This window comes from Scomber japonicus, chromosome 14, assembly GCF_027409825.1.
Source record: "Scomber japonicus isolate fScoJap1 chromosome 14, fScoJap1.pri, whole genome shotgun sequence".
Classification (NCBI taxonomy): Eukaryota; Metazoa; Chordata; class Actinopteri; order Scombriformes; family Scombridae; genus Scomber; species Scomber japonicus.
Genome location: NC_070591.1, coordinates 20768383 through 20792220, shown reverse-complemented (window position 1 = coordinate 20792220; position 23838 = coordinate 20768383). Strand labels below are relative to the sequence as shown.

The window sequence follows — 23838 nt, the reverse complement described above, 5'->3', positions numbered from 1 at the left end:
GTCAAACTCTTACACTGTAGATCATTCTGCACATAAAAAAAACAAATATCCAACTAAAGTAACCATTAGCAAAATACATTTTTGAGTGGAGGTGGACTTTAAAAATACTATGCATAAATACTTGCTGCTGTATATTTAAACTGTTAAACTCATCAAGTAATACAATAGCAACTAAAGCATGATACGTTTTTTTGTTTTTTTTGTCTGTCCCTGTACCCTCAGGATTTTACATCATGTCCCAGTTCCACATTGCTGAGCTGGCGAGAAGAGGCACTGTTAAAAAGGTTGCTGGATCATCTCCTCAGCATGTTGCTTATCAAATAGGACCAGCATTCAACTTCAGAATAAACACGAGGTATGTGCTTTGAACAGGGACTTTAAATTGAGTTATGAATAAGTATGAATAAGCAGTGACGCCTAGTGGTTGAGCTGGTTCAAGGAGAATTACCCTGTCCATGGTCCTGAATATTTAAGACTGAGTGCACCTGCACCATCACAATCCATATGATACATTCAAATATATTATACAACTATGACATATTGTATGATAAAACTAGTATTGGACCACTGTAACCAATCAAGAACCACAGAAAATATTATTGTTATGATGACTATAATAAAAATTAATATTCTGTATCACTGAAACATCTTTTTTTTCTCCCGAAGATGAAAGCTGAGGTCTTAATAGTCTTCTTTCCTCCTTTTCAGATCAGCTTATCCTCTGGGTCTACCGGAGGAGTTTGCCTTTGTGTCGGTGCTACGCATGAGTGGCAGCACCATATCTAAAAACTGGAATATCTGGCAAATGCAAGATGTGAGTGGAGAAGAACAGCTGTCAGTCAGACTCAACGGGGAGTCTGAGTCTCTGGAGTTCACCTTGACAACGGCGGACACCGGGAGGCAGACCGTTGTTTTCAGCTCTCTGTCTTCTCTTTTCGATGACCAGTGGCACAGAGTCCTGCTGGACGTCGGCAGGGGCTCTGTAACACTTTTCGTGGACTGTGTCATGATTAGTTCTCAGAACATATCACCCCGACAAAAAGTTAGTCTGGATGGTTTCACGTTGATTGGAAAACTAAAGGACAACCCGGTGATGGCCGTTCCGGTACGTCTGTTAACATTTTCTGTTGCAAACAAAGCAAGACCTAGGCTAAACTTTCTTTTTTTTTAATTTAAAGGAGTTCAGTCCAGTGGTCATTGTCTCGTAAAGCTGTCTATCACATTTATCCACATTCAGTTGCCTATCAATGACAAGTTTACCCACACACATGCAGGGGCCCTTGAGACCCTCAGGCCCTTACGTTAAAGTAAAGGGTTAAAGACTATTTGAATTTTCATGTCACTTTGCAGTTTTCTTCCCTCACATATAGTCGAAGAATGTAGAGGGCACTTTTTAAAATTAACTATTTATTTTATTTTATTTAGCCTACTTATTTTATACTGATTAATCGAAGAAAAAAATGGTTTGGGGGAAAAATCATCTGTTGTCCCTGGCCAGAGGTTTTAAGTATATATAATTATATATATTTAGTATACAGAATATAGTTTAGCCAGCAAAACGCAGAATGGGATAAAATATTAATGTCATAAATCGACATTTTGTTTAATATTATTCTGATTTTGTTTTCTTACATATTGCTTAAATGTTCTGTAGGTATATTTATTTTACATGACACTGCTTGATTTGAAATGCTTGTTTATTAGTGACTCCTTGGACAGTGCTAACCGTGTGGTTGACTATCCACAATGAGAAGTTCAACTCTTCATTCTTAAACTTCTTAACCTTTGCTTGGTTGTGTACTATACTACCTACTTATAATATAAGTAGCCTACAGAAACTTTTCAGGTTTCATTCGTGGGTCCTTAACAAATGCAAAACGTTTAGGAATCCCTGCCTTTTCTCACCTTGGTCTGTCTGTGACAATGTCTAGAAACTGCCGGTCTGCTGTCTCTTCATTTAGGTTGAACAGACAAATATGTGGAGATTGTTGCAGGTTCTGCCTAAGAACACATACAGTGCACAGGCCATACAATCCTGCAATACCACACCATGCAGTTAAGGTGCATCATTTTCAAAGATTTGTTATGAGCGCCTTTTTGTGCACTCATATGAATGTATTTCCCAACTTTGACCACATTATAATTCTTATATAAGCGTTTATAGCCCATAGTCATGTTTCCATAATGAGTCCCAGATTGTTACTCATCTACTGTGCAAACATCGCCTTCTTTCTGCTCTTCCTGTATGCAAGAGAAAATGCAGACGAAGGCTTAATAAATGGAAACAGCTTCTTACACTTGAGGCTAAGGCCTGGTGGTGGATCTTTAACTTATGTTCCAGGGTTGGGAGACGACACGGTATCCTACATCGACTGCTGATGTCACTGCTAATTTACTGCTGTTTTGTTTTGTTTATTCATCAAGTTTGAACTCCAATCGATGCTGATTCATTGTGATGTGACACGAGCCCGGGCTGAAGCTTGTTATGACCTCCCAGCCACGACATCGGTAAGGAGATTGAAAATAACTAAACCACACAATGAGCCACAATCTGAATCTGCAATACTTAAAATAGACTGATTTAGCAAGAGGAGCCTAAATTGCCGTTAATGGAGAGCCAAATAAAGTCAAACTATCCAAGTTATGTGCGTAAAACCATGCACACTGTGTGCGTAAAAGATCTGACGTCAGACAAAAATATTGAGATTAATGTTATATTTGTGTCTGATCTTGTCTCCATATAATTGTCTTCATAGGCTATTTACTATACTTTGAGGTAAAAACTTTAATTGGTCACATTTGGTTTTAGTTGAAACAAAATCATTATGGGTCACAGCAGAGGTTAAATAACCCGCTGGTCCTGCCTATTGGTGGTGTCTGCAGCGTGACCCCTCCCCGCGGTGTCCTCTCAGCTAACCCTCCAATCCCTTCCTGTAACCAAACATTGCATGAATATACATGAGCCCCTGATGGCGATGGGACCTCGGACGGTCTAGATAGCTGAAGCGGATTCAGTTTGGGTTTTTTGTCGGGGGCTCCTTCAGCCCAACAAATCCCAGAGAAAGGACTACAATTTGTACCTTTCCTGCTCACGGGGAGATCATGGCTCGGGTGTCCAGCTTCAGAGGGCCACTTCTGGTCCTGCTCCTACAGCTTGTCCTTATTTGCTCCGGTCAAGTAAGACTTATTCTGTTTCTGTCTGTCTTTCTTGTCTCTCCTTGTCTCTGTAGACTGATGTGACAGAAGTGCAGGTGAGTGTTTTCTTGATGCTTGTGCTGAGAAACAACAACATTAATTTCATCTGCAGTTATGGATAGAGTTTGGGGCTGTTTCATTTAAAAAGTTTATTGGTCACATGAAAAAAAAAGTAAAGGTTTGTCTGGAGTTCCCCTTATTAACCTTACATTTTTGTAAATTTGAATCTATATCTAATGCTGAATTAATACAACCAGAGATCATCTCGGTAGGCTGTAACATATTAACTTCATCCAAGAGATAATTTAGTCTTCTAACACCATACAATAAGGTGGTGCACCTGTTCCAATTTTACCATTTCCATGTTGACAGCGAATGTAGCAAAAAGTGGTTTACAGATATATAAAGTGGTGTATTCATATTATACTTTTTATTATTATTATTACTCAGAGGAATCAAGGACCTGCTGGCCCTCCTGGACCTGCAGGTGTCCCGGGAATTGATGGCATTTCTGTAAGTTCTATCAGCTCTGTAACTTTGTTCATGTCATGTGGAAAATAGTTCACTGTCTGTGCTCCCTGAAAACAATGAATCTCTTTTGTTTCAGGGGGAAAGGGGAGCAGATGGCGACGATGGTCTTCCTGTAATTATAACATTTAATAAAAATTTAAACAATGTATTGTATTGCTCTTTATTGTAAGGCTTTTCATGTATGTGAACCCTTTATTTTTAGGGGCCTGATGGAGATGCAGGTAAACCCGGATCTTCAGGGTTACCTGGGATTCCTGGAAATGATGTAAGTACTTTTTTATTCATAATGTATTTCTTTTGTGTTTGCTTCAATGAGATCTGCATGCAATACTCCAGGCTACAAAGGGGGTGGGACTACAACGTACGATCCTCCCACTATATATACATTCTTATTAGTCTTCTATAATGGGCCAATGAAATTTTGGAGCAGGGGATCTTGGATAAATGTGTACAAGAATGTGAGGAATTTATTAAACAGGATGAACAAATACGAATTTCCTTTGTAAGAGTGAGACACTCATTTTGTCCAAACCAGGGCCTGAGTATAATTAACTTTGAATTGCTTCAGAGTAAAAAAAAAAGGTTAGAAAAACATCCAAACATAATACTGGTCCAGATGATGGAGATAAGCTGTACTGTAGGTAGTTTCATTCACCTTATATGTTTAGCCAGATTAGAAACATTTACTTTGGTGATTAATGGTTTATTTAAATGACCATTCAGAATGTGTTATAAAATGTATGTGTTTTTATGCACGACTTCTGATTCATTGCCTGTGTTGACTGGGATTTTGAAAACAATGGCAGCTTTGTTCACTGACTGCTGTTGGTATCTCCTGTTGAGAATCCTCAAAACAGTGTGGAATGATTTCTGTCGGTGGGCTTGTTTGAAATGAGCCAAAGGAATGTTGCCCTCTGCCCTGCTGCTGACTTCTCTGTTAGTCTGTTAGGTTGAACACCATCTTGTGTCCATTGTGACGTGTTTGAAAACAGTTTTCATTTCAATCTGACTGAGCAAGCTGCAGTGCAGTATATATTGAAACACTTTAGAGGAGGGGGTTAGTCAAGTTAATCCCACTTGTTAATATTAAAGACACAGGGCTCCTCCCATATGGAGCATGCTTATGTTATAATGATGTAACCTATAGGGGTTGAATGTTGAATTTAGAAATATTGACAGAGGGAAACCAGTGTGTCATGCTGCTTTAAAGATTCATACACCAAGATAAAATATAGAAGTGCTCAAGTGCTCCAAGGTTTGTTATGATGTTTTAGTTAAGCCTGATGTCTCTTCTCTTTGCAGGGTTTGACCGGCCCTATTGGAGATGTTGGGCCCGACGGTCCCCTTGGACAGAAAGTGAGTGACTAATGAGCCTTTGCCTTCCTGCTTCAGAGGCCGTCAGTGAAATGGTGCCAAGCTGCTGTCCGGTCTTTTGGCATGGCAGGGAGAGCTGCAGTGCATAAACCAATTCCTCATGACAAATGAGACTTAATCCTGCAAGTTTTCTGTGTAATCTCCGTGGGGAGTGAAGCTCCAGCATCGCTCCTCATTAAGCTAAACATTGCTGGGTCAAGTGTGGCCAGCTCAGTCATGTGATGAGCTGGAGGAATGTTAACTTGGACTGGCTGCAGTCTCACACAGCTCAGTTCTTGCTTCAGTGTACAAACACAAATAACTTTAAAATCCAGTATCTTTATCTATCTAATCTATCTAATGTGATATTCTTTGATTTTAGGGTGAACCTGGAAAATCTGGACCTCGTGGAGCAGCTGTAAGTTACAAACAGTCTCTTCATCTTTATCTAGTTCTGTATCTCCAAGTCGTTCTGGTTACATGTGCCTCAAACTGTACATAACACTAAGTCATACTGTATATGTTTCTTCCTAGGGTGTTGGGCCAGATGGACCCCCTGTAAGTCATTTTTATGAAAACACAGTTAATGCCACAGTTTCTATTGCACAACCTCAGTGTTCATTAGTGAACATCAAAACTGTGTCGCAATGAAATATATCAACTCTATCTGAATGTGACTTTCAACAGGGACCACCTGGGCCTGGAGGACTTCCGGGTGAAGTGGGAAAAGTGGGGCCACCAGTGAGTACAGAGAAAAAGACTAATACATTTTTAAAATTAATTTAATTAAGAATAAAACATCAAAAATATTTGCATGTGCCGCAAAATATTGATAACCTACAATGGCCAATGACAGGACAAATGTATTCCCCTTCATGTGTTTGCCAACGAAAAAGTGAAAGTCAGTCTCAGTTGACATCATGAAGACTCACTAAGTACTTTAGCATCCATAAACTGAAAGAGGTGCAACCCCTTTAACCTCACAAATCTTTACAAAACACACACATACAATGTGCACCATATACTGTACAATCAATCAAAAAGTGCTCTATTTTATTATTAACCTTAATTTTTATATTGAAAGACCATTGAGGAGGAAACATTAACAGCAACACAACAACACACAGAACAATATATGGTGAAAGAAAAGAAAAGAAAAAAAACAATAGAAAAGAAAAGAAAATATTAGGAAATATTAGGAAAAATTAAATTAATTAAAATATAAAATAAAACAATGAATAATTACAGTTAAACCGTTAAGATACGGTAGAGTTAAAAACATTTACAATTAAATAAAACCAGGCCTGAGATAAGGCTTTTGAACAGCTGTATTGAAGGTAAAAAATTACATTTTAAATCATTTTGCAGATTGTTCCAGATCTGACTAATGGAGTACAAAGCAACAACCAATTCTGTGATTGAGTACCAATATCATGTGACTTCAGGGTTAACAGAGATGAAATATAGGGAGGGAGTAACTGTAACAAAGCTTTAGCCTATATATGAATGAAAAACAATGCTGGTCTCTCCTCACTGCCAGGGAAGGCCAGCTAACATTTTGGTAGAGAGTAGAGTGGTGGGTACTGTAAGGATCATTGGTTATGAACCTTGAACCTGAGTCAGTGTAGAAACAGCTGCTCTTCCATAAGTGACATTGCTATAATCCAAAACAGTTAAAAATAGTGCTTCTATAATTCTTTTTCTCTGGTGAATAGGGGCGCAATTTTTATTTGTATACAGAAACCCGAGTATTGTTCTCAATTTAGCAATGAGTGTGTTAATTGAGGTTATTGTCCAGCCAGATGCCAAGATATTTATACTAGGGCAGAAATTGTTACAAACAATTGATGTAAGATTATAAAATCAACACAAAATATAGAATATTCAGAATTTCATGTGATTAAATTATAAGTTTTTTATTGCCATTTCATGTCCCTGAAATCATACTTCAGAATTAAGACTTTGATTTATTTGTAATATCGTCGAAATCAGATAAAATTGGATTTTGGACAGAGATCTCAATGAGTGACAGTAAATTTCAATCACTATACATGAAAATATGGACTTCCGAGGTAACATATAGGACACATAAGAAGTGACATGACGTGTAAAAAATGAAAATTGAAAGAAAATTGTTTGCTGAATGAAGGTTGATTAAAATACTGAAAAACATTATATGATCATTTTAACTTTGCCAAAAACTGCATCACGAGATTCCACTTGTCCTAAATGTGTTGTAGTAAAGAGCAGGCTATAAATGGGTTAGGGTTACACTCTCATCTTTCTGCAAGCTTGTCTAGCTAACACTGGCTTACTATTCTGTTGCGGTAGAGAACATTGTATATTTCTTCTTTTTGTGTTTTTTTTAATACAAGTTGTTTAATACCACAGGGGGCAATGGGAGTGAGAGGGCCACAGGGACCTAATGGACCAACAGGGCCCAGAGTGAGTGACACAACTTCATTTGACAGATCAAGATGTGGAAAATAATGCATTTGACCCATTATCTCACAATGATGCAGGCATGAACTGAAGTTATGCTATCACTGCAAATGCACGTCCTCATTCTATTCTTAATTGCAGGGTGCAGCTGGAATGCTAGGCAGCGCTGACCTGGTAAAGCTTTGCTCTCTGAAGATTATGACTATGATTTTTTTGTTGTGCAACATACCCTAAAATATTTTCTGACTTATGTTGTTATTTAGTGTCAAAACTCTTGTCCACCTGGGACCCCCGGACATCCTGGCCTTCCAGGCATGAAGGTCAGTTGAAGTCAAGTCTGCTGTGTTGTGCTAAAATCACACTTGTGATATGATCTAGTGTGTTTAATTGGTGTCCCCCTCTTTTCTTTTCCTCATCTGTTTCCAGGGCCATAAAGGTGTAAAAGGTGAAGCAGGAGAACCTGGGAAACAAGGACACAAGGTAAAATACATTGAGTTTCGGGGAAAATAATCTTTGCAAGTATTCCTATTGCAGTGAGATCACCACGGTGAATGCATTCACATATAAATCTGCCTAAACAGTTACATATAAACACAAATTTCATTTCCCTCTACAACTGTCACACATGCCACATCAGACAAAAATTATGTACAACTTAAATTTGAAAAGGGGGATTCCCTGGCGCCTTTGAGACAAGTATTATTTGTTCTGCTCTCTTTCAAGAGGAGGTGATACATGCCTGTGTGTAATGCCCCTGACTCCCTGTAATGCATGGAGGATGATTTTAAATGATGTTCAAGCACAACTACCCCTTTCCCTGTAATGTGTCCATGCACTATATAAATGGAAATGAGTCTGGGCCTATCTCCCTTTATCACCTCGTGCCAGGATATGATTTACTGTCAGTCTGTGCTCTGTCCCCCGGAATGATTTTCTCCTTCACTGAAAGTTTCACTTGATCGACCTTTTGCCTGTTTTTCCATTCAAAAATTCACAAATGTAAAGATATTTACAGTTAACAATGGAACGGACACATGTTGTGATGGGGCCAAACATTTATTATTGTTCCACAGTATCGGAGGTGAATATTGAAATATAAAATTAGTATTTGACAGACTGTTTAGTGGTGCACACTGTAATAGTAAAATATGTGAGTACTGTGTGACCCAGTTACACACAAAACATGCAGTTCACAGAGTGCATTTGTAATCAAACAATGAACAGAAACAATGAGAGGCTACAGTAATTACATGCAAAATACAACAATATTAGTCATTTTTGTTCACTTTAAAACCAAAGAAACAAAAACCTGAAGATATCCCACTCCTGCCACAAATGGAATACATTTCCTTTAATCATTCAGCAGTCTGGTAGACTCGAGCTTTTATCTTCCTCTTTTTGCAGAACAGAAACATTGTCTCTATTAAAAGAATATGGGTTGTTGAATTTTCCAGCAGAAAGAATCAGACAGACTTAAGACAATGTTGAAAATCCCCCCTCTGTTCTGCTCTGTGATGTAAACACATGCTGACCTGTTTCACCATGTTCACTTGTCTGTTGTGTAATATTTGACGGTCATTTGACGGTTTGCTTGTCTTGATAACAAATTGTAATATGCAAAATGAAAAGATGTGTGTGAAAAAATGTCTTTTTTAAAGAGACTATCTATTTCAATGAATATCCCTCTGCAGGTCAGCACATTAATTATGTGGAGAACAGTAATTTGGAGTTAAATCGTCTGCTTTTGCCCCCTCGCAATCCATTAAAAACTAGGTATTAAACACTTTTAAGAAATGCTGGCTCATTTTCTAATTAAGCACACAGCTGATTGGAACAAGCTGGCTCCGTTTGAAAAGTGAGGCACAGATGAGATGCTAGTTGCATCATGTTTAATATGTGGTTTCATTCTTTTTCTTTTTTCTCTCTGTTAAAAAAAATGTATTTTTTCTGCACCACTGCTACTTCTGCTGATGATGTTGTTTCTCATTTACACAGGGTGAGGAAGGAGACCAGGGTGCTTCAGGGGAGGTTGGATCTCAGGGACCAACGGTTAGAAGTTTTATTTATTTGATGATTTGGAGCCTTTCAATTTACAATTTGGTCTCTGCTCTGCCATGTTCTCTTTCTTTTATTTTCCTGCTCACCTGCTGGATCTGTTTGTTATTTTAGGGCCCTCAGGGGATTCGTGGAGCCATGGGAATGATGGGGTCCAAGGGAGAGATGGTAAGTGGTTTTACGATTTCTATGCAAGCTTGATACCTTTTATACACATCGTTTGCCAATACAGAGTGAATCATATATTTGTCTGTTAAAATGCTTATCATTTAATCTGTGGCAGGGAGCTCGAGGCCCTGATGGAGAACCAGGTCCCCAGGGTGTTGCAGGGGCAACTGTAAGTTTGTCCAATAATGTAGATGTTATTGTTTTTGCAACAAATGCAGGATGTACTGTATGAGTCTCTTATGGTTATTTGCATTACTTCAGGGGGATCAAGGTCAGAGAGGTGTGATGGGTGAGCTTGGGCCCAAAGGTGAAACGGTTAGTAGACACACATTATGACGGACACTTTGGTTTGTTGGATTTTGTTTTTACTTTTTTAACATATGTTTTAAAAATGTATTGCTGCTTTGTCATTCAGGGTATTCAAGGGCCAAGAGGAATCACAGGAGTTCCAGGTCCCAAGGGAGAGGCTGTGAGTGTCTGGTCAATAATGACAAACAAAACTTTAAGGTTCAGATACAATGTCCAGAAAAATCTCATTCCAGTTTCCCATTTGTTCCACCAGGGTTTACCGGGTGTTGATGGTCGTGAGGGTATTCCTGGGATGCCAGGAGCAAAGGTATAGCGTCAATTCTACATTTTCATGTATAAAACAAAAACATCTTACTGTTTCAGTTTGTCATAAGCACTGAGGCATCGCTGTTAGTAGCAGAATTATCTTCACTGACTGTTTCTCTCCACAGGGAGAGATTGGGAAGTCAGGCGCTCCTGGAGAGGTTGGACTTCAGGGGCTTCCTGTGAGTATGACCTTTGACCCCCAAACTGTCCAGACTGAGTCTGATTGAATGCACCTGATTAAACTCCTCTGAAGCAGTTTAAAGCACCACAACACTCTAAACAAGCAATATAATTATAATAATTTACATAATTTATTATTTACAATAATTTTATTGCAAGTCTTATTTTTTAAAAGTCCAGAAAATTGACCTATTTTATCTACATTAATGTTTAAAAGTAAATACTGAATTCCATCCAGCTATGATATAAGACCAATACAACATGTTAGTAATTACCATCTTCCTCAGGCAGAAATGTGAGAGAAAAAAATTTCCCACCCCTCTAATCTGTGATTAGCTAAATGAAAGGTGCTAATGAGAATCAGTTGGCAACCTGACTGGCAGCATTAAGAAAAATGTTGTAGGCGTGAAAGTCATCACCTGATTTAAACACTGAGAGCACTTGCATCGCTTGAAGCTTATTTATTTATTTGTTTTAGTACATAGTAATTCTTACATGGAGCTTTTCCTTTGAAAACTGACTGGTTTATTTCTTCCTTTTGAGAAAATGTTAACCTGCTTATTGTGTCTAAATGTGTTCTCTGTTTTAGGGGTTACCTGGTTCACCTGGACCAAAAGGATCGGCTGGCCCTAAGGTTGTTTGCTTGACTAATTATCAAATCAAATATATATATATAATATTTCTTTTTAAATTTTCAAAATCTGAGTGTTGCTTTGGTTGTCTTTATGCAGGGAGATGCTGGTCTAGGAGGCCTCCCGGGAACACTGGGTCCTGCTGGCAAAACAGTAAGTATGAGCATCAAACATATAGAAAGAACAGCTGTGTTTTTTTTATCACCTCTCTGATGTGTTTTTGTGTAATTTTATTGTCACAACACAGGGAGAGCGTGGAGAACAGGGGGAGGTGGGACCTGTTGGACCTATTGGTAATTCTGTGAGTATTCTTCCTGTTTGTTTTTTCCATTGTTTAAATTCTGTTCACACATCGAGCTTACTTTCTTATTATTTCCTCTTCTCTCCTACAGGGAGATGTGGGAGAACAAGGCCCCTTAGGTCCAGCTGGCAAGCCAGGTGCCAGGGTAAGTTATCAGCTATTAACATGCATGCTGCAGAACACAATTTAAATGAATGTGTCTTGTGATTATTTGACTGAATATGATTTAAAAGACTATGTATAGTTTGTACACAGGTATTTATTTTTGAAAACAAGCACAGTTACAATATCCTTGTTGGCTAGTGTCATCTAACAATTGAGCACTAATCATTGTAGTGTCACATACTGTAGAAAAACCTCTGGAGAATACATGGACAAGGAGAGGCACTCAACAATAAGCAACACTGAATGAAAGAAGCAGAAAATAGAAAAAAGCCTCACAGGGGTATTGAGTCTTGGCTGTTGTTTCTCTGGAATGTGTCACAGAATAGACCTGGACTGGATCTCACATGAGGTCTATTTTCACAGTAAGGGGAGAGTAGTATGCAGCAGGCTGAAAGAGCTCTCTGTTCTCCTGGCATTCCTGACAGTGGGTCAGCGATCAAAGCAGAGAATGGCACACACAAACATGGCCGAGAGAATAGCTCACAATGCTGAATGTTAATTATGAGCACAATGTGTGGATGTTATGGTGCAAAACATATCCTATCAACATTAAAACTTGAGCTTAGGAGTTTTACTTGTGAGATGTGCTTGTTTATTTGTTATAGGGACCCAAAGGTGACCCCGGCCTTCCTGGTCTTCCCGGTCCTTCTGGCCTGCCTGGGGTGAAAGGAGAGAGGGTAAGAAAGCACCACAATCCCATTCAGAAAAATTTTCAGATTGAAGGGTATTGTTTAAAAGATTATTTTTTAGCAACAAACAGCTGAGCAGCTCCCTCTAGTGTGGACTAATGAAACACTCTGGCCTGTTGCAATGAGCATTTAACTACTTGGCACATTTGTTTTGTTTATTACAGGGAGATCGTGGAGAAGCAGGACCTAAAGGAGAGCAGGTATGAAATCCTGATATTAATTTTACGAACACTAACATGGAATTTAACCAAAAAAAAGTGGGCTGCTTTGCATAAATAACTTACAATCTGCAATTTCATAGGGTGTGCCAGGTGATGAGGGAAACCCTGGAGACAAAGGGGCTGTTGTAAGTTCTCACACAAATACAAAATCTATTATTTCGTCCACATTCGTCCAATTCACCCTGTTTCCATCTTTTTTGTTTTATCTATTGTCTTACAGGGTGAAACAGGAGACAGTGGATCAAAAGGAGACGTGAGTTCAAGTGGATTATTTTTACGTAGTATCTCTGTTTCCTGTTGTGTCAAACTATTAAGAGTTTTGTAATAATTCTCTGGTATGGTACCCTATTTTCTGTCCAGGTTGGTAATCCTGGTGAGCCTGGCAGAAGGGGTCCTGAGGGAAGTCGAGGCCAGCCTGGCATTGAGGGGCCTCCTGGCTCACCTGGTCCTCGTGGCATGCAGGGAAACAGGGGTCTACCTGGAGTCAGAGGGACCCAGGGTCCTGCGGTACGTCCAAAAGAAAACATTTCTACCCGACTGTATCTGTATACCTACAATACCTGAGCATCAGAGTGCCATAAACTGTGACCAAAAAGTCACACATTGTGAGATGTTGTCTATTTTGTGTAGTGCAGTAGATAGAAGGCTGTTTACTTAACCTAACAAGGGGATATATCATTAGTTCTCTACACAGTTAAAGTTCAAAATTGGAATACTGCCTCCTTGTTAGAAAATGTTCCATATCTATACACCAATGTGACAGCAAATGCCACAGCTTAAACACTTAACTTCTAATTCCTAGAACTTAACCCATTAAAAAAACTACAGAAACAGAAGTTCCACTCAAAAAGCTATGACAGAGTCTAGAACCCTCACACTCTTAAATAATGATTCATAATTGTTTGAGTTTATTTGTACAGGTTAAAATGAAAAATAAAGAAATAAGCAATACACTGACACTGAGACTCAAAATTACAGATACACTCAAACGCTAACCTTCATATTCTCAAACACTTAACCAGTAGAGGCTAATTTTCAATAATATAGAGGAACACTAAATCACTAACCTCTTCATTTGGTTAAAACATTTCTACATAAGTCTTCAGAAAATATTTTTCTAAAGTAGAAGCCCTATGGATTACTCCCTACACCCTTTTATCTCTGGTATTCTGATGTCCTTTTTATAATTTTATAAAATATAAAAATATTTTGCAGCAGCAGGGGAATGCAGGGAATTATGTCAGCAAGATACTCTGAAAACGGTGCTTCATTGCGATTTAAACTTTTTGCCTCAGGAAATCAGAATCCCTGAATGCTCCAGCTCACCTGCACTCTGACATCTCTGCAGAGGAGGCGCGCAAAAAGAACATTTTTTCTTATCGAGATAGGTAAAATCCCAACTCAAATTCGATACCTGCGTTGTTGTAAAACAAGATCCGTTTATCTCTAAAATACCAACCTATCAAGGGATTTGAAGCCTCGTTTTTAGCTTCACCAGAGTGCACTTTGAGTTTATCAAGTATGTTTTGTAAGCGCGTGATCTCTCTCCATGATCTTTAAACTGTGGTGAAGACAGGTAAGTCACTAAAATAGTAGGAGTACTCTTTTCACTTGGTAAAAGCACTATGGAACCTTGATGTAAATGTTTTTAGATGCTGTCATGAAATATATTCTGTCACCTTTTTTCTTCTAGGGTAAAGAGCCAAATGATCAGCACATCAAGCAAGTTTGTATGCGAGTCATGCAAGGTAAGAACTGATAGGCCGTTGACCCTGTTTATCATTTGCTTGGGCCTCATTTCATGACTTTAATGTTTCCCAGAATGCCTCATTATACAACCACACATAGAGCCTCCCCTCCATTGTCTCATTGATCTGGGCGGTTCCTGAATACTCCCACGTTGAAAAGGGAAGGTCTCATAACCAGAACATGAAATAAGCTTCAGTTTTTGTTTATGTGATTGATGAAAGATTTTCCTCTAACCCTAACCCTAACCCTAGCTTTAGAAATGTTTCACTAAAGTCACAACCTCTGTTCTCTTCATTCTTTACTCTTACGTCTTCACAACTCATCTCCTACTCTCATGACTTTTTTATACCCTATGTGCTGAAAAATTAATTTCACCTCCAGCAGACCTGCACTCCTCCGCTCCGAGCAAAGAGTCTGCCTGGAAAGGAAATCTTAAAAAAGAGCAGTCAAGCAGCCACTGCATGAATTTTCATCAGGAGCCAGAAAACTGGAATCTTTAAGTGCGAAATACCATGCAGCAAGGAGCCACAGGAGATTAATATTAGATCCGTTGTGGCATGAACATAAATTTCCTGTTGCTGATTGCTTGAAATAAAGAGTATTATCTCCTTTCTGCTCAATTTACTGAGGTTCTATGGAAATATTGTTGGAAAACAGGATAAGCTCGAGGGATATCGTGAACACAGTTTCACCTCACTGTGCTTCAGTCTGAACTGAAACACAAGAGCTCCTGTACCATCTCCTTTGTCAGAGTTGCTTTGGGCTTTCAGTAATGAGCCTTCTTATGCTATGGCATGATTTACTACAAAGTGTTAAATTTCCCTTGATAACAGTCGACTGCAATTGTTTAGCTGCTAGGTCTACATCTCATGGTTCATCATATTATGTTTGTTGTGCTCCAACAGAACAGCTGGCCCAGTTAGCTGCTAGTTTACGAAGGCCAGAGTCTGGCGTGGCTGGTTTACCTGGCAAACCTGGACCTCCAGGGCCTCCTGGGTCCCCGGGAGACAATGGCTTCCCTGGGCAGGCAGGAACAAGAGGTCTTCCAGGACTCAAAGGACCACCTGGACTTCTTGGAATGAAAGGACCCAAAGGTAATTAATATATAGTGTTATTAGGTGCTCATGTTTTGGGTGAGAAATGTCTATCTTCATTATATGATGTGTGTTCCAGGTGAAATGGGTGACAGAGGCTCTAGAGGACCCACTGTGCGAGGACCTAAAGGTCAGCCAGGACCTCCTGGACTTCCTGGTGAGAACATTTTACCCTTTAAATGTATTTGTTATGTTTAAATCTAGCAAGTAACATCCTAGTTAACAAGATTTTTGTGATCGCAGGTGAACCTGGCAAACCTGGTTACGGTCAAGATGGTCGGGATGGGCAGAGAGGACCTCCCGGTGTTCCTGGACAGCCCGGTGTGCCTGGGCCTCCTGGTGCAGCTGGTCCTAATGGTTACTGTGACCCATCAGCCTGCAACCTACAGCCAGGAGCTGCCCACCAGTCTCTGGATGTGAAGGGACCTGCAGGGAACTGAGTCTCTATGACAGAGATGGAAAGACTGTTGGATTATCTCACCTGAGCACACATTTTTCACACTTTAGTCTCAGGGGCTGTGGTTTGTGGTGCCTTCAATCCATTAACCTCTAGTCTTGCGAGCATGTTTTGTGCCAGCCACATCTCCATCAGAAGGAGTCTGCTTCTTCAAGTTGTAAAAAACACATGAAACATAGTTTTTTATGTGCTGCAAAAAAATCTAGCTTGTTCTGGCGTGTTTTTCTACCCAAGAGATATTTTTGATATTTCAGGAATGTGTGCTCACATTTCTGAGATGAGATGAAATGATCAGAAATGTTTGTTTATCCCACTCTCCTCGTCCTCTGCGTTTTCTTTTTGTGTTTTCTATTTACACTGTTTTCTCAAGTAAATGCTCCTTTACTTTCTCACAGAACACTTCAAATAATTCCAAGAAGCAAATCAGGATTGGACCACAGTATGTTCAGTTTAAGCGCCTTTTTCCAGTTGTGCTGTATGTGCTAATATACCAAAGACAAACCTGCTGAAAGCTCCTTTTTTATGTCTACATGTCTGACCATCTTTTCAGCTCCTCAGTTCAAAATAAAAAGGAGAGGATTAAATTGTCATCAAGTCACACTGACTTCAGTGTGTGTTGTAAATCTGTAAAAAAAAATAAATGTTTGAATTGTGGTTAATTATATTTCCTACGAAACAGCCTGATGTGAAATTTTGCCTCATTGTACAGAATGACAACAGAGTGCAGGTGTGCATATATGGAAGAATATTTTTAATGAGGGAAATCCTCATTAATGGAACAAATAAAAGAAACACGTGCAGTGTTTAATTTATTCTGCATACTGGTACCATTCTGTGTTTAAATTATTTGTTGCAAATATGGGGAATGTATAAACTGATAGCCGTACCTGCTTTTTTATGCTTTATTTAACTGTTCTAAAATAGGAAACAAATGACAAAATGATCTCACCTAGCTGTTCTGGAGCTTTTTATCACATCACATGATATTCATGAACAGATGGAAATGTAGATTTCTGGGAACTTTAAGGACTTTCTGTCTACATCTTTATGAACAACAAGGTCAAGTCCATCTGCTGATGAAGACCATGTAATATGATAAAAAACTACAGACCAGCTACTATATCGGCCTGAGGTTGTTTTGCCTCATGCTGTTCTCAAGATCAAGAATGAACTCAAAAATATCTCAACTATTTAATATGTTTCATTAAAAGGGGCTTTATATTATAATTGCATTCTAATAATCAACTAAAATCAGTTTTAAAGACTCAAGCTTACTTACAATCTCAACTGTCTAGCAGGACAAAGAAACCTTGATTGTGAGGTTTTTGCATGGCAACTGAAATTACTAAATTAGTTATTAATGTTAACAGAAATGTATTATAGATTTTAAGACTTATTGTAAAAGAACTGTCACTTATGCTGTTAGTGTAGTAAAAAACAACAGAACACAGGAAATAAAGCACTGAATAACGTTTATTGCACAAGTGTGAGGCAGGTGCCATTAATCAGTGTAAAAAGATGCAACAAGGAAACGTGTAAAATACAACCTCTGATGCCTGGTTACCACACAGACTGGATGTGATGTTACATATGAAGAGCATTTGAGCACTGGTTAATAAACTTACAATATTGGCGGTTACACCAGACATTTTACAAGGTAAGATATTCGTCAATGGCGCTCAATATCTTTACTTTAATCTTTAACGTTAGATTTTTAGGGGTAGCTCTTCCCTTTAGTGACAGCAGGCTTCAGGCTGTGACTGCTCAGGATCACTGGTGGGTTGTTCTCCATGTACAGCCGGGGTGCGGTTTACACAGATGTGGGGACCAGCCAGAGGGCAGCCGTCGCTTAGAACTATCACTAGAGCAACCCGCCAGACAGAGAGAGGCACGCTGAGAGCAGACTGAGAGCAGGAGGGTTTCTGCAGTAGCTAAATAAGCACTGAGGCCTTGGGAGACATGAGAGCAGCTGCTCGCGAACAGCTACGGGTGTTTACAGCAGAGAGCAGGAGGGAGGACAGACGTCTCACTCCTCTGCTCTGTGCGACTCTGCTACAGACAGTAGCTACTGATAACATAATATTTGACTAAATAAATTTTGTTGTCTTTTGTATTTGATGAATGTGGGCACTGACGTGAAAATTTACTTAATGGGTTTTATTTCTATTTAAAAAACAAAACAGAAACAAAAACAGTGTGGGCGGTGGGCAAGTCATGTAGATAGTATGCCTGAACACAGTGTAACACCACTAAATTACCACGGCAAGCCCATTGTTCATTTGTGATCATACATGATCATAGCTTGAGAGCAGCCATTTTGAAATATAGCTGTTCAATCATTTGCGTCCACCTGTGTTGAGCCTTGGAGAAGCTTTGTTTGTAAGTTTATATTAGGCCTACATGTTTCATCTTTATGGATAAGGTTTGATCCACATTTTATTGTTTTATCTCATATGTGGGGATATTTAGATAGATATATAACCTCAAACCTTTTTTGCCACATGTAGTGCAGCCACTTATCTAGTTATATAGTAGTAGCAAACAAGTATTTATATTTCTATACTCTTTTTACCTACATTAAGAGCATTTTATTGTATATTTATTTTCAGTTTTACAGAGTCTGGAAAAACACTGTAAGAAAGCAAGTTGACGAAGATACACAAGTATACGGCCCTCAACTTTACTTCCACATCTGAGTCACCATTTAACTCTTTCAGTGCCTAATGCATCTGTTTAGCTATCACTCACTTAATGTAGAGCTACCCACACAGGAGAAAGACTAGTGAAAAAACAGCATCACAGCCGTGTCAAGACAACAATCCCTGCCAACAAAGACAGCTGCACTTCATTAACTGCCCTGTTTCATCTTAATTGCGTCTTTCATACCAAATAAGAGGTCTACAGCATACACAAGATAGACAACAAAGCAAACACAGAAGTTCAACAGAAGGCTCAATATCAAAATCCATCTGTAAAGTCACATGTGATCAGATCTGTTGGTCGTTCAACATGTCTAGCAAATCTTCAGCAAGTCTAACACCAGTTAAAACATGTGCAATTTACAGTGAAAGCCTGAAATGAGGAGCCATTTTCTGGCTTCATGCAGCAAATCTTTAACCAGGGTCATGCATAATGGGCTCCACCTCTATACAACTGAGAAGAATGCTGGTACCAGCTAAGCAAGCTTGGTCAAATCTGTGTTGTGTTTGACCCTAGTGCTCCACATCTCATTGATGTGCTGCTGACAGGACTGAAATTAAACAACAGCTTGCTGGGAGCACTAATGTGATTTAAATGTGAGGGTAACCTTCACGGCAGATTCTGAACCAATGTTCCACATCTTAGTTGTCAGGGAGCCCTACAGGAACTTCCTCAGATTCCTGTGGTTCAAAGACAGTAACACCACCAGGGAAGTTGTGGAATACAGGATGAAATTCCATGAGGATGGTGGAGATGCAAGGCAGGCACTTATATGTTGATGATGACTCAAGTCACTGCCATCTGCAACTGAAGCCAACAATCTACTGAAAGCAGTCCAAGGTATGCTTGCTATTTCCAACCTGAGATTCCATAAAATAGCATCCAAATGCCCAGTTGTCATGCAGGTCAACAGACCATGCAAAGGACTTGAAAGACCTTGATCTAGACATCGAGTCACCTCCTATAAAGTGCAGTCTTGGATTAAGCTAAAACCTTTTGAATGATGCTTTAACTTTCTCTGTTGCCAACACTAGTAGCCTGTTTGAACCTGGTCTTGTGACTCTTATTACGGATGCTCCCCTCACACCTGAAAAGGAGGCAGAATGGATTGCTTGAAGAGATTCACAGCGAGATCTAGAGCAGTTCGAAACCCCCTGAGCCTATACTGCAGTCTCCCTCTTCACTGCTCAACAAACAGAGATCCACACATTTCAGACACAGCCATTGCACAGTGGCACACCTCAAGATGATAGATGTTGAAGGTAAATGCCATGTTGGCCCATACTGTTCCCAGACTTGAATTAGGTGCTGCTGTCTTGGCAGTGGAGATTGCTGAGCTGGTTGTTAATGAGCTGGACAGTCTGAAGTTCTATACTGACAGAAAGGTGGCGCTGGGATACATCTATAATGAAACCAGGAGGTTTTATGTGTATGTCCGAAACAAGGTGGAGTGGATAAGGAAATCCACATGTCCTGAACAGTAGCATTATGTCCACACCAGTCAGAACCCTGCAGATGTTGCCACCAAGCCAATATCTTCAGCTTGAATCTGGCTTACTGGTCCAGATTTCCTGGCACATTCTGTGAAAACAAACAAAGCTGAAGAAACATCAAATTACCAAATCAACCCAGAGTCTGATATGGAGGTTCAATGCCACACCATTACAGCCACGGACTCCCACAGAGGCATTGGTTCATCATCTTGAAAGGTTTTCCACATTTCAACCCTTGTCAGAGCTATGGCCTACCTCGTCCACATCTTTCAGTCCTTTAGGTCTGGAAAGAATAGCAGCTAACAAAATTAGAACAGTTAGCATCACTGTTGAAAGCCTCACATAGCTGATACACGTGTACAAAGGGATGCATAACAAACTGGGGTGTCCTGTTTGTAGAAATTGAAGAGCATTTTAGCATCTTCTAGTGGCCGCTTGAAGACTGCGATCAGTTGACTGTACTGTAGCTTTAGATGACGTTGTTCTCTATTGGTCATTTATGGTCACATTGGTGTGGTTATAGCCATTTTTTCTTGAGATATGATTAAGTTTAAATTACATGATTCATCTTTATGGATAAGGAATAATGCACATTTTGTTGTTTTATTTCATATTTGGGGAGATTATCACCTAAACCCTTTTTTGCCACGTGTAGTTCAGCCATCTGTATAATTTTGTTGTATCAAGCAAGTGTTTACATTTCTACACTCTTTTTACTTATGTTAATGAACATTTTCTTGTGTATTTGCTTTAATTTTCACAGAGTTTCTGGAAAAAAACAATGTAAGAAAGCAAGTTTACAAAGATAAACAAATAAACAGCCCTTAACATTGCTTCCATGTCTGGATCATCATTTAACCCTTTTAGTGCCTAGTACATCTATTTAGTTATCAGTTGTGTAGAGCCACGCAGGCAAGGAACACAATATTAGATCATCTTCAACCACAGAAACATTATCGGCCCTCCTCTACAGTATATCAACAACTCATTAATATTAATGTGAACATCCAGGACTTTTTCCACATACACATGAGGTTTTAATTGCCTTTTCAGTAAAATGCAAGTTACTGTTGTAATATTTTTTTTCCTAAAGTAGCTAATTTTGTAGACATGTGGCAAATAAGACTGAGGTAGATATTCAACGAAACAAAGACTTTCAAAAAACACACATTAAAGTCACTCAGCATGGCATGAGCTTATGAAAGGAGTGGAGCTGAGTTACAGAAAGAGCAGCAGGCAAACATTTTTAATCTGAGGGACCATGCTGAGAGGCTGATCCATATTCCCCCTCATTACAAGCTTATTTACAAGATTAGATTATATGTGGCAACAGGATCAACTTACATTACTGTAAAAATAGGAAATAATGAAATATGTGGATGGATGTTATTGTTCTAAGTGAATTTTGCATTATTTGATCAGCCTATCCGAGGATGTATAACAGCATTTCCAGAGGATACAACAACGTGCCATACCTCCATCCTTTGAGTCTGCGTTTATCTGACATTTTCCACTTAGAATAAATGGATTTTAACTTGGAGCGATGTAAAATGACTGGCACAAAATTGCAAGTGAAGTGGGCTGTGACATCAGCAGCCATTTTGTGTCCTCCCCAGTTATCATACTGTTTAGCTAAATTGAAGTCACAAACCAGTGCACATTAATATTAATTCAAGCTAAATTCAATATACGGCGAGAGTTGCTCTCATCAAAAGCAAAACCAAAAAAGTTCAGATCGCATTTAGTTTGCTGATGCTGTCTCATTTGAATTTGGTCAAGGTCGGCGTTATTGTCTCCGAGGGGAACCCATTAGGCAGAATATGAAAATGAGTGTGATGAGAGGACAGAAACCAATAGAGGGAGGGGTTTTGTGTTAGTCTACAACCCAAAGAAAGATTGTTTTTCATTCACATTACAAGCAAGAAGAAAATAAATACATGTCCAGCAGGGGGCTCTTTCAACTCATAAATGAAGACAGTGGCACCTTAACACCCCTCTAAAGATTAGACCCACTCACAATGATAAAATTGGGCAGAGATAAAAAAAAAATATATAAAAATAAAAACAAGCTGACATGCTGAGAAAAAAATAGATAAAAATATATAATTCATCTGCAACTTCAGAGTGAGACATGAGTTATAAGTTACATGTGTAAGAGAAGCATGATGACTTTCTGTGATGTGAGACATGAAGTAAAAAAAGTGTCACAGATCTGAAGGATGAATAACAGACAGAATTGAATTTCAGATACACCCACATAACTTTTCAAACATTAACCACAGCAGGACACTTAAAAGTAAAATTAAAGCCTTTGAGTCAAACTCTCATTAACAGCACTCAAAATGAAAAGCTCAAGGAAAGTCAAACAGGGTAATTATCTATTTATATAAAAGATAGATTTACTTTTGGGTGATTAAAAAGTTTTGGCTGTTGTTCAATGAAAAAAGTGCCTTTTTCTTTAAAATCTTCAAATAGGTGATTTTAATAGGTGAATTTACATCAAAATGTTAACCCTAACCCTAACCCTAAATGTTATGGTAATCTTTTCTGATTAAAAAAATATATCATATGGCCTATTTAGGTGAAGTTGACTCAAAACCTTCAACTAAATCAAAACTCCAGTCATAAGACGCCCAAAACCCAAAGATAAATAGTGACACACAGTGCTGGTCAGTGAAAAAGAAAAACCAGGAAGTTACTGTTTAACAAACAAGAAAGTTCAAGTAGATTTCGGAGTACAGTGTTTCACCAAAACAAAATGTCTGACATTGCAGTGTAGTATTCTGATTACCTTTGTGTGGCTGGAAATCAAAAATATACATATAAACCATGCAGAGGAATCATCATACACAACACCATGTAAACAATAAATATTAATAAATCACCTCAGAAACACGCACACACAAAAATATCCAACATTTGCAAATGATGTATGATTGATAATAAAAGTGAGAACCTTAATACATCATTGCAATGATATAACTTGCTTATGTAATTATATTGTCAGGTCCCATTATAAGCTCCATTAGACAGGAAAAAAGGAAAAAGAAAAAACAATCACTCGTTTAAATTATTAACAGATTAATAAACAGTAAAGTAGATGTGAGGTCACTTCACATAAATGCATTAACAACATTTAAGGTACATTCTCTTAATGTGTAGAAATCTGCCCTTGTTGTGAATGTGTGTCTTATAGTATTAGTTGTAGGTTTTTGTATTATAAAAGCTACTGCAAACCTCAATGATGAGTGATTGTGTACTAATGCATAACCTAAAGAAAATTGGAAGACATCTTTAATAATGATTATACCATATATTTGTTTTAAAACAATGATTATCATGCACAATGCAGATCTGTCATGAGTGATTGCTGAAAAAGCAGTCAGTAATCCAGAAATGTGTGAATCCACCTTCTGGTAATCGTATTAGTCAATGTTCATGCTATAATTATCAGTACCATCTTTTAAATACATTCTTGAAGAACACCCTTAAAATAAATAATTTCTATATCAGACACATCTGCTGCACTTTGGTTGCATAAGGACTTTCAAAAATCCTTTTTTCTCACGCCCACACATAAAAGAAGTACATTCATTCACCTAATCTCTCTCTCTCACACACACACATAAACACACACACATGAGATGTACCTTCTGCCAGCACAATGGCTTATCTGAATAAGAACAGAAGAGTGCATAGGCATGCCCATTAAGGAGGAAAACAAATTATTAAGATCATGTTTTCAGACAGGACTGCACTTGACAAAAAACAAAGTAATTTCATGGTCTTGAAAGACAT

General features: G+C 38.7%; 1 protein-coding gene across 1 annotated transcript; it reads left to right on the top strand.

The window, feature by feature from the left end:
* The first annotated feature begins 3102 nt into the window (after positions 1-3102).
* On the top strand, positions 3103-15830 carry col9a1b (collagen, type IX, alpha 1b). The gene is made up of 32 exons (XM_053332958.1): positions 3103-3177; positions 3646-3708; positions 3803-3838; positions 3929-3991; positions 5029-5082; positions 5462-5497; positions 5614-5637; positions 5767-5820; positions 7471-7524; positions 7663-7695; positions 7785-7841; positions 7948-8001; positions 9517-9570; positions 9691-9744; positions 9860-9913; positions 10006-10059; positions 10160-10213; positions 10307-10360; positions 10485-10538; positions 11129-11173; positions 11271-11324; positions 11419-11472; positions 11564-11617; positions 12243-12314; positions 12491-12526; positions 12628-12672; positions 12768-12800; positions 12908-13054; positions 14241-14295; positions 15202-15390; positions 15470-15547; positions 15634-15830. Exons 1-32 carry the CDS (start codon positions 3103-3105, stop codon positions 15828-15830), a joined length of 2040 nt encoding a protein of 679 aa, XP_053188933.1.
* Positions 15831-23838: the final 8008 nt, after the last annotated feature.

Coding starts and splice junctions, on each gene's coding strand:
- col9a1b (XM_053332958.1), top strand. CDS start 3,103: ATGGCTCGGGTGTCCAGCTTCAGAGGGCCACTTCTGGTCCTGCTCCTA. Junction 3,709..3,802: donor CGGGAATTGATGGCATTTCT/GTAAGTTCTATC, acceptor CTTTTGTTTCAG/GGGGAAAGGGGAGCAGATGG. Junction 10,361..10,484: donor CTGGGATGCCAGGAGCAAAG/GTATAGCGTCAA, acceptor TTCTCTCCACAG/GGAGAGATTGGGAAGTCAGG.